At 42.1% G+C, this 10638-nt stretch overlaps 1 protein-coding gene and 1 long non-coding RNA gene across 4 annotated transcripts in view; one reads left to right on the forward strand and one right to left on the reverse strand.

Annotated features, from left to right (window-relative positions):
- The window catches only part of LOC133516871 (uncharacterized), a 56617-nt gene extending 52640 nt beyond the window's left edge, over positions 1–3977 (forward strand). For 2 of the 3 annotated variants that reach the window (XM_061849884.1, XM_061849885.1), the window contains exons 14-15: positions 2788–2820; positions 2884–3977. In XM_061849884.1, the coding sequence (XP_061705868.1) occupies positions 2788–2820; positions 2884–2975 (125 nt within the window). In that variant the 3' untranslated portion in view covers positions 2976–3977. The remainder of the gene's footprint in view (positions 1–2787; positions 2821–2883) is intronic. The other variant, XM_061849886.1, reaches the window with a different exon arrangement.
- LOC133516874 (uncharacterized) lies at positions 97–1734 on the reverse strand. Its single transcript, XR_009799294.1, has 4 exons — positions 1642–1734; positions 1080–1174; positions 329–613; positions 97–137 (listed from the first exon to the last, which is right to left on the reverse strand). It is a non-coding gene; the product is annotated as an uncharacterized LOC133516874 (long non-coding RNA).
- Positions 3978–10638: the final 6661 nt, after the last annotated feature.

The following is a 10638-nucleotide window of genomic DNA, read 5'->3' on the forward strand; positions in this document are numbered from 1 at the left end:
CTGCTGCTGGCGCCGCGCTGCGCCGCGCCGCCGCCCACACACCTGCTGCAAGGTACACTCGACACCTCTACCTGGCGCTCTACCACCTGCTGCTGGCGCCGCGCTGCGCCGCGCCGCCCGCGCCGCCGCCCACACACCTGCTGCAAGGTACACTCGACACCTCTACCTGGCGCTCTACCACCTGCTGCTGGCGCCGCGCTGCGCCGCGCCCCCCGCGCCGCCGCCCACACACCTGCTGCAAGGTACACTCGACACCTCTACCTGGCGCTCTACCACCTGCTGCTGGCGCCGCGCTGCGCCGCGCCCCCCCGCGCCGCCGCCCACACACCTGCTGCAAGGTACACTCGACACCTCTACCTGGCGCTCTACCACCTGCTGCTGGCGCCGCGCTGCGCCGCGCCGCCCGCGCCGCCGCCCACACACCTGCTGCAAGGTACACTCGACACCTCTACCTGGCGCTCTACCACCTGCTGCTGGCGCCGCGCTGCGCCGCGCCGCCCGCGCCGCCGCCCACACACCTGCTGCAAGGTACACTCGACACCTCTACCTGGCGCTCTACCACCTGCTGCTGGCGCCGCGCTGCGCCGCGCCGCCCGCGCCGCCGCCCACACACCTGCTGCAAGGTACACTCGACACCTCTACCTGGCGCTCTACCACCTGCTGCTGGCGCCGCGCTGCGCCGCGCCCCCCGCGCCCCCGCCCACACATCTGCTGCAAGGTACACTCGACACCTCTACCTGGCGCTCTACCACCTGCTGCTGGCGCCGCGCTGCGCCGCGCCGCCCGCGCCCCCGCCCACACACCTGCTGCAAGGTACACTCGACACCTCTACCTGGCGCTCTACCACCTGCTGCTGGCGCCGCGCTGCGCCGCGCCCCCCGCGCCCCCGCCCACACACCTGCTGCAAGGTACACTCGACACCTCTACCTGGCGCTCTACCACCTGCTGCTGGCGCCGCGCTGCGCCGCGCCCCCCGCGCCCCCGCCCACACACCTGCTGCAAGGTACACTCGACACCTCTACCTGGCGCTCTGCCACCTGCTGCTGGCGCCGCGCTGCGCCGCGCCCCCGCCCACACACCTGCTGCAAGGTACACTCGACACCTCTACCTGGCGCTCTACCACCTGCTGCTGGCGCCGCGCTGCGCCGCGCCGCCCGCGCCGCCGCCCACACACCTGCTGCAAGGTACACTCGACACCTCTACCTGGCGCTCTACCACCTGCTGCTGGCGCCGCGCTGTGCCGCGCCGCCCGCGCCGCCGCCCACACACCTGCTGCAAGGTACACTCGACACCTCTACCTGGCGCTCTACCACCTGCTGCTGGCGCCGCGCTGTGCCGCGCCGCCCGCGCCGCCGCCCACACACCTGCTGCAAGGTACACTCGACACCTCTACCTGGCGCTCTACCACCTGCTGCTGGCGCCGCGCTGTGCCGCGCCGCCCGCGCCGCCGCCCACACACCTGCTGCAAGGTACACTCGACACCTCTACCTGGCGCTCTACCACCTGCTGCTGGCGCCGCGCTGCGCCGCGCCCCCCCGCGCCCCCGCCCACACACCTGCTGCAAGGTACACTCGACACCTCTACCTGGCGCTCTGCCACCTGCTGCTGGCGCCGCGCTGCGCCGCGCCCCCGCCCACACACCTGCTGCAAGGTACACTCGACACCTCTACCTGGCGCTCTACCACCTGCTGCTGGCGCCGCGCTGCGCCGCGCCGCCCGCGCCGCCGCCCACACACCTGCTGCAAGGTACACTCGACACCTCTACCTGGCGCTCTACCACCTGCTGCTGGCGCCGCGCTGTGCCGCGCCGCCCGCGCCGCCGCCCACACACCTGCTGCAAGGTACACTCGACACCTCTACCTGGCGCTCTACCACCTGCTGCTGGCGCCGCGCTGTGCCGCGCCGCCCGCGCCGCCGCCCACACACCTGCTGCAAGGTACACTCGACACCTCTACCTGGCGCTCTACCACCTGCTGCGCCATCAGTTGTTGTTTTTTTGACAACGCGTGAATCTCGCGATCTAAACGCGTAAGCGCCGTGAATATTACGGCGCTTACAACGTTGTGGTCGCGGGGTATAGGTCACGATTGCGACAATTTAAAAGCAGTTTATGTGACTGTACATTAATGCCTAATTATGTACGGTCACATACACTGCTTTATCTACGTCAATATCATAAGCTTCAACAAAACTCAGTAATTTTATACTTAAAAATACTTAAACGCTAAAATGGCGGTTTTTTTATTCAGAGACAAACTAGAGTCGGGGCCGATTGCCATATCGTTCCATATTAAGTAACATACAAATTTGTCAAAATTGTTTGCATTGCAATTGACAATTATTTCCAATACAACGTCACCTCGACTGATATTAGAATAGAGGCCAAATTAAATTTATTTGTTTCTCAGAGATGTTCTAAATTTAAATGTAATTAAGGTATCGGTTACCGATAAGGTTAAAAAAATACGATGAACCTACAGATACTGCGGTGATGCTTGCATTTTTATCACCTGTAACTTTCGCATACATGTTAGAACAGGACAGACATGGTGACAAATGATAAAGAGTTGACCATCTTAGCCCTACAGGTTTGTTAATATAGGCCGTCAGTTTATATTTCTGAACACATAGGGAGGTTATGATACACATGTAAATAAAAATGATTCTGTCGTCTCATGTATTACTTAAACTTAAGCGTTTTCTGAATAAATTTCTTCTATTCTATTCTATTCTATTCTAAAAAAAATTAAGAACACCGCATCATCATGATATTTTGTTTGTTCCAAGCTTCTACTGTAGACGGACGTCTTAATGGGAAAGGTATGTACGTCGTGTCTGCATAAATGTTCCTAAACTTTGATATTAATGACACATTTGTTTCAGGCTTGAACACGAACGGAGGATCCAACGGCACCTACTCGCCGACGCGGGTCTACCACGAGGAGCGCTCCAGGAAGGGACACTTCCGCTATTAACTACACATCACCCAATCAATCTCGCAAAAAAAAGAACTCACTGCCCACATACAGACAATGCTAAACAAAGCAGTGATTTAAACTTTCACGATTTTTACACATTATTAACTAACACAAACGCGATTAAGTCCCGTTTGTGTTAGTTAAATGCTGAACAATTTTGTTTGAAATGAAAAACTATAACCGTTGAATCGTGTTGGTATGACATTAAAATAGTGTATACGGTTTTTTTATTACAACTCGTTCGTATCAAAAACTAACGAATTTTCGTCGAATAAAACGCATTTAACTGACTTGTAACAGAGGTACGCTGCTCCACATTTACGTACGAGTGACACATTTTCAACGTAATACTGAACACTAAGGTGTAATCGGGTAATTCCGAAAGTTAAAAACACAAAAAAGTGGCGGAAATTTCGAAAAGGGACTTACTACAACGGAATATGAGTGATTTTGAAATGATTTTCGGGATTTTTTTTATACTACGTCGGTGGCTAACAAGCATACGGCCCGCCTGATGGTAAGCAGTCTCCGTAGCCTATGTACACCTGCAACTCCAGAGGAGTTACATGCGCGTTGCCGATCCAACCCCCCCCCCCCCTCCCTCTCGTTGAGCTCTGGGAACCTTACTCACCGATTACCCAATTTCCAAATAAACTAGGTGAATATGGTCAATTGCTAAAGTCTAACAAGATCTGATTCGTGCCTATGTAGATGTACTAGATGTCTATAAACTAAATAAATGTCTTTAAATCGTAACAAATACTTAAATTGATATCACAAACATAGTTGTAATGTCGCATAAGATGAATGTTGTAATAATGGGTACACAATTGTGATATTTTAAGTGCTTTTTTACTAATAGAATCAAGTTTTTTTTTAATCAATTAATATTTATTTAACAGTTGGACTGTTACTACTTATTAATATTGTTTGCATTTTACCTAGTTATTTTAGGTATACAGTTATATGACAATTTGAAATAAAGTTATTTTACAACCATTATGGTGTTTTATTGATTTAACGAAAATATATTATTCAGCTCGAGTCTAACCTTTTTATGCGCAGTTCATTAACCCCCTTATTCATAAACGTCTACTAAAGTTAACAAGCCGCTAATAATCGTTTGTCCCTTTCCGACGTATCGGTATGATGGAAAGGGACGAACGATTATTAGCGGCTTGTTAACTTTAGTAGACGTTTATGAATAAGGGGGTTAGTGGTTTGTTATTCCGTTGTGTTACTTGCGGTTGTCATATTGAGGAAAGAGATGCAAATACGACAACTAGAATGTTCTCGAGTTAGGTAGTAATAAAATAGCCGCGTCAAGTACTGAGAGCTAATTTAATCCCAAACTAATAATAAAAAACACATTGAATGGACATACATATTTTGGGATAGAATGTGTTATTTTTGTAATTATATACAATATTCGTACGAATCCCTATGAACTTAAAGTCTAACATTTATATGTGAAATGTACTCAAATTACTCATAACATTATTAAAGTAGCAACTTAGGGTCTATGTACACCGCCTTTTTTTACCGCGCTGTCGACGCGCGTTTGTATGGATACAAGCTAACGCCCTTGCAACGCGCGTTTCTATCAATACAGACGCGCTGGCCAAATGTGTTTTTTTAGCAGACTTTCTAGGAAACCCCGGCAATCAAAACTACACGCGCCCTCAATTCGCGTTTGTATCGATACAAATTGTATCGCGATAAAAGGTAACTGCTTAGTGGAATAAAATTACGTTCGCAAAACGCGCGTCGACGGTGCTTTAAGAAGACGCGGTGTGCAAGTACCCTTAACCAATACCTACTAAATTATCACAAACATAATTCGTAAGACATTTAAATCGCATCAATATTAGTTGCTCAACCTAGTAACACAGCTATAATCAGTAATCACTTCCTCTTAGCACTTTAATGATCATCATCACTCACCTCTATATAATATGCAGGTAAACGGTTGAGCTAAAAAAAAAAAAGAAAAAAATTCTGACCACTTCTAAGGCAACTTACGTAGCTACAATAAGCTATAATAAAAAAAATATCTGAACAAAACGAAAAATAAATTCACTGTAAAGCTACCAAAAATAACATCGTTAAACGCATAAACAACAAATAAAGTCTACCAGAGACTTACATGGCTATGACCTCATGGCATGGCTTAGTCTTACCGCCACTTATCGACATTGATATCATTGTAATGCCAGCAACACACGTGGCCATATTTTTCCAAAAAATCATGATGCATCTCTTTCCCCTTATCATACCTGCCAAAAGTAAGTGACGCCATACAAAATGATAACACCATGAAGCAGTGTTGGCCGAACGTTTTTGAACCGTAAACCGTAACGGGCGGTTAGGTACAGTTTAATTTGTGATGGTTAAAGGTCATTGCATGAACGTTTCGGCCAACACTGCCACGAAGTAAATTGCTGGCATCATATGATATCGAAAGCAAAACACTTCTTATAACAAAGTGTCTTAAGAATATTTGTCTATCAAAACGACATAATTGCATTGCCATGAAAAATATATTTTTTGTAAGTTTGACCTACCTACCTATAATATATACATCTCATGCTAAAATATAAGCAAAAACTCAGATCAAATTTAAGATACATATTTAAGAAAAAGGTACGATCTGGCCCCTATTTCACCACGCCGACATTTGTCAAGTGACAAGTTCGTTAACTGTTTTTACAGTACATATGAGGCTACTTTATAGCACTAGTGCGAGAAGTAGCATATTACGTTACTGTGTCGAACATTTAAAGGGCCATATGTACTGTAAAACGTTGTACGATACATGTGCGAATAGGTAATTCGCAACTCTTGTCGATTTAAAACACTCCCTTCGGTCGTGTTTTAATTTATCGCCACTCGTTTCGAATTTCCTATTTTTCGCACTTGTATCGTAATGTACTATTACAGTACATATGGTGCTACTTTATAGCACTAGTGCGAAAATTTGCATATTACGTTATTGTGTCGAACATTTAAAAGGGCCATATGTACTGTAAAACGTTGTACGATACATGTGCGAATAAGTAATTCGCAACTCGTGTTTTAATTTATCGCCACTCGTTTCGAATTTCCTATTTTTCGCACTTTTATCGTAATGTACTATTGTATAGAAGTACTTATAAACATGACAGACATTTTGTTATAATTGTCCATCTTCCATTTACTGGCAATGATTTGGTGAAACAAGAGTATTTTTTATGATATAAGTCGACATATTGGATGTTATCTATGAAAAGGGACCTTATTGTCGATGGCGCTTACGCCGCACTGCGTAGCGCGGCGTTGTTTATAATATAGGAGCATCGATGATAATGGCGTAAGCGCCACCGACAATAAGGTCCCTTTTCATAGATAATGTCACATTTGTCAATTTGTCGGTAATTACCACCAAAATATTGTTATAGTTCAATACTAATAAAACAGTAGAAATAGTATAAATATAGAGTAGAAATTGTATAAATTTATACTATAAAATATAGAGTGCTTTAATAAATAATTATAAGTCTATTCTTGTTTCAGCAAACTGCCTTAAAAGTGATCAAAAATATTAAAACCGGTGCAAGTGCAAAAATGATAAGTAAAAAAGAGAAATTAATGTTTGGTTGAAATTTATCTTATTAATTGTACATCGAATTAATTTGTGACGTTATCTATGAAATCTGAATCTTTTGTCGAGGGCGCTTACGCCGCGTTGTATCGATATAGGAGCACCGTTGATAATGGCGTAAGCGTCATGGACAATAAGATCCCTTTCAATAAATAACTTCATAATTATACGAACGAACAAATAAACCAGTCAAAGACCGACTATTTTTGATCACTTTTAGGGCAGTTTACTGAAACGGTAATCGACTTCGACCTGTCACAACGAAACAAATGACTTAAAATTTAACTTATAATTAATTCTTGATTAAAGTAATTTATATGTATTTGTGACAATCCATATCGAAAGAGAAGTCGCGTAGTACCGCATTAATATTGAGGCGCCGTTAATAATGGCGTAAGCGCCGACCGCCATAAGGTCCATTTCGATTGTCACATTTATACTGATTTTGTATTGAACGCTAGCCAAATTTTGGAGGTAACTACTTACTGGGTTTTTTCCAGTAGCTACCACTGGTAACAACTTGGTGGTAACTATTAGGGATGACCCGTAATTCTTGACACGATATTGGAGCTGTGTCAGGCTGGGGTGACAATTGTAGTGATTTCGTTGTTAGAAAACCCCGTTAACAATGTTGCAGTTTATTGAAAATAAAAGTTGGCAAAACTTTGTACCCTAAATTCGCCTTTAGGGTACAAATAAAAATTGCTTTTAAATTCTTCTTAACTAGCATTAAATCATAATTCCACTTTAAATTGTATCTTAGTAATTCAACATTTGTGACAATTTATATACCGCATTAATATTGGGGCGCCGCCGCCGTTAATAATGGCGTAAGCGCCGACCGCCATAAGGCCCCTTTCGATATGGATTGTCACATTTAGAATAAGTATCAGTATAGTTTTCATAATTATAAGAATGATAGCGGTAGCGAATTTAGGATGTTTAGGTAGGTTATTGTTTTTTTAAAGTTAGGGTTTTGGTTAGAAAATGAAAGCAACAGTAGGGTGCCCTATTGATTTTCCGACAAACAATACGCTGGTTTTCGCCCACGATTCGCGGACGGGTTCTTTGGCAGAGTAACGATTGGCAGAATGTCATTACGCATAGTAGTCGTTTGCACGAGTAGTTAATACGCAGAACATTGATACGCATATTTACTTTTCGTAGAATAATCATTTAGTAACTCTCACAATTACCCGAGAAACTATTCGTCGAAACACAATAGGTCGAATAATTATTTGGCATTAATATTGATTAACAAAACTTCCCTCTTATTTATGGCTAGACTAGGACATGACTAACCTACACAACAACTTTTAGTTTGAGTCTGATAAACATACGGTTTTGATACATTTAATTATAAACATATTTTCATTAACACAAATGACCATACAATTTTATGCCTTGAAAGGAGCAATTCTATATATATATATATATATATATATTTTTTTTTTTTTTGGGGATCTCGGATCGGCTCTAACGATTCATTTCATTTAATTTCATGTATTCGTTGCAACCATGGTATTACAGATGTTCTTTAAATAGAGTACAATCATGGACCCTACTAGGGCGTAGCAACATTTTTGTCTAAGTACTTATTTCTAAGGCACTCTCTTATAAAATAAATTTGTAAACAACAATGACAAATAGAATAATAGGTAATTAAAATCAAATATTTACAGAATTACAATAATTAAAATCACGTATCATCCATATAAGTAGTGTTATTATTATTATATCACTCTAACATTTATCATGTTCCATTTTTATTAAGTACATAATTATGGTTATTATTAAGTATTCATTTATTCGAATTATTCATAAATTCTTGTAGGTTGTATGGACATTCAGTTAGAAGGTAACTCTTAAGCTTATTTACAAAATTATTATATTTGGTTTCATTTTTTATATACTGAGGGATGTGGTTATAAATTCGAATGGACATTGAGTAAGGGCCTTTACTGAACATTTGGAGGTTGGCTGGAATTGCTTGCACAAGTTTATTCCGATTACGCAAGTTATGTAGTTGTGGCTTGGGGTTTTGGATTTTAAACAAGTCTTCGTATTTTCGCACAAATTTACAAGTTTCTAAGATGTATAAGGATGTAAGGGTGAGTATATTTAATTTTGCGAAGTGGTTTGCAACTTTTTTCAGTTGTTGTCTTGGCTAGAACTCGTATGCATCTTTTTTGTAGTAAAAATAGGTCATTAATGTTTACACTATTTCCCCACAAAATTATGCCATATTGGAGCCATGATTGTGCAAAAGCATGGTACGCAGATACTGCAGTTTTTAAATTGGTGTTTAATAATATTTTCGGATTTCGATAAAATTTGCTATATGGGGATTTTCGGGGGGCGTAAAATCGATCTAGCTAGGTCGTATCTCTGGGAAAACACGCATTTTTGAGTTTTATACATTTTCCGAGCAAGGCTCGGTCGTCCAGATATTAAAAACCTTTATTGTTAACTGTCCATCGGTGGACCTTATCACCAAAGCCATAAGGTCCGGTAGTAAGAGTGTTGTTGTTAGTACAATACCTATGCTTTTGTTCATATTCAGTTTATATTTATTCAAACCTAAACTATGCTTCACGCATACTTAAAAAAGGATAATATTTTATTTAATCCTTTCTAAAGTCAGTTTTTTTTTGTAAAAAGTCTTTATTTCGAAAATAATGATGTATAAAATGTGAAACGGTATTCGACTAAACATTCCTTGAACGTAAAGATTACTCTGCTAAATGAAAATCGTTCAATAATAGTTCTGCTAATTTACACAGAAGCGAACTGAACCAAGTATGTGAACCAAGATTCTGCGTAACGTTAGTCGACCAAACGTTACATCTACAAATAAATCACTCTGCGAAACGATGTTCGGCGAATCGATAATCTGCGAATTAATTGTCGGAGAATCATTAGGTACACCAACAGTAGTGATATTTTTATACGCTGCATTCGATGGGTTTTGTATCTCAATATCATAGTGCAACGAACTCTTATCAAGAATTGACAAATATGTCGACTTGTAAAAATTACTCTTGTTTCACAAAATTATTGTCATTACATTTAAGATGGACCATAGTATCAAAATGCCTGTCATGTTTAATATATGCACTTCTATACAAAACATTAAAATGCTTAATTAAACGAAATTGTCATCTGTTTCCTGTCATTTAATAATAGGGAATATTACGCGAAACTCTGCGTAAGGCGCGCCACTACCACAATCCATCACAATCTGAGGGTCTACCGCGAAACAAAATCGAAATTTCGTTATCTAACCTCTCTATCACTCTTGCATATTCGAGCGATACAGGGGCAGATAACTAAATTTCAATTTTTGCTGCACTCTGGCGGCAGAACATTGCAGTAATACCCCCTATTGTCACTGACAAATGTCGGCGTGGTGAAACAGGGGTCTGTCATATTTTTGACTATTGTCGCACCTGTCAGCGTGGTTAAATAGGGGCCAGGTGACTCAATTTTCACAATGTAGACTTAAACGGAATCATATTCTTAATTAATATATGGATTGTCACATATGATTATAAATGATTACACAAATAACACTGGATATCAGTTTAGCAGTTTTTTTTTACTGTATTAGGTGTGATAACATGTATTTCCCGGTATGTAGCGGAAATGCTTTGTAGAGGCAAAACGACAATATGTCGCGATTAGCGCTGAATGGGTTAACAGTACTTCATGCAGACGCGCCCCACTCCTGTCTTGTCGTTGTTTACATGTAAAGCCAGTTTAATTTCTGGATTTCATAAAAAATTGGAGAAGTGATTTGAGCGGTTTATGAAATTTATTACTATGCAAAGATATAGGGAGAAGAATGGCATAAAGATGTCAGGTTAGGATAATGTGCCGGTAAAGTCAATGAATTGACTCCTTGGCCACTTTGTACCTTGTCACAATATGAAAGCCACTGGGGATGTCATATTATTTATTATCATTGTGATAAGGTACGAAGTGATATAGAAATCCAATTCCTCGACCTTACCTACTTTT

The sequence above is a fragment of the Cydia pomonella genome, chromosome 4, assembly GCF_033807575.1.
Source record: "Cydia pomonella isolate Wapato2018A chromosome 4, ilCydPomo1, whole genome shotgun sequence".
NCBI lineage: Eukaryota > Metazoa > Arthropoda > Insecta > Lepidoptera > Tortricidae > Cydia > Cydia pomonella.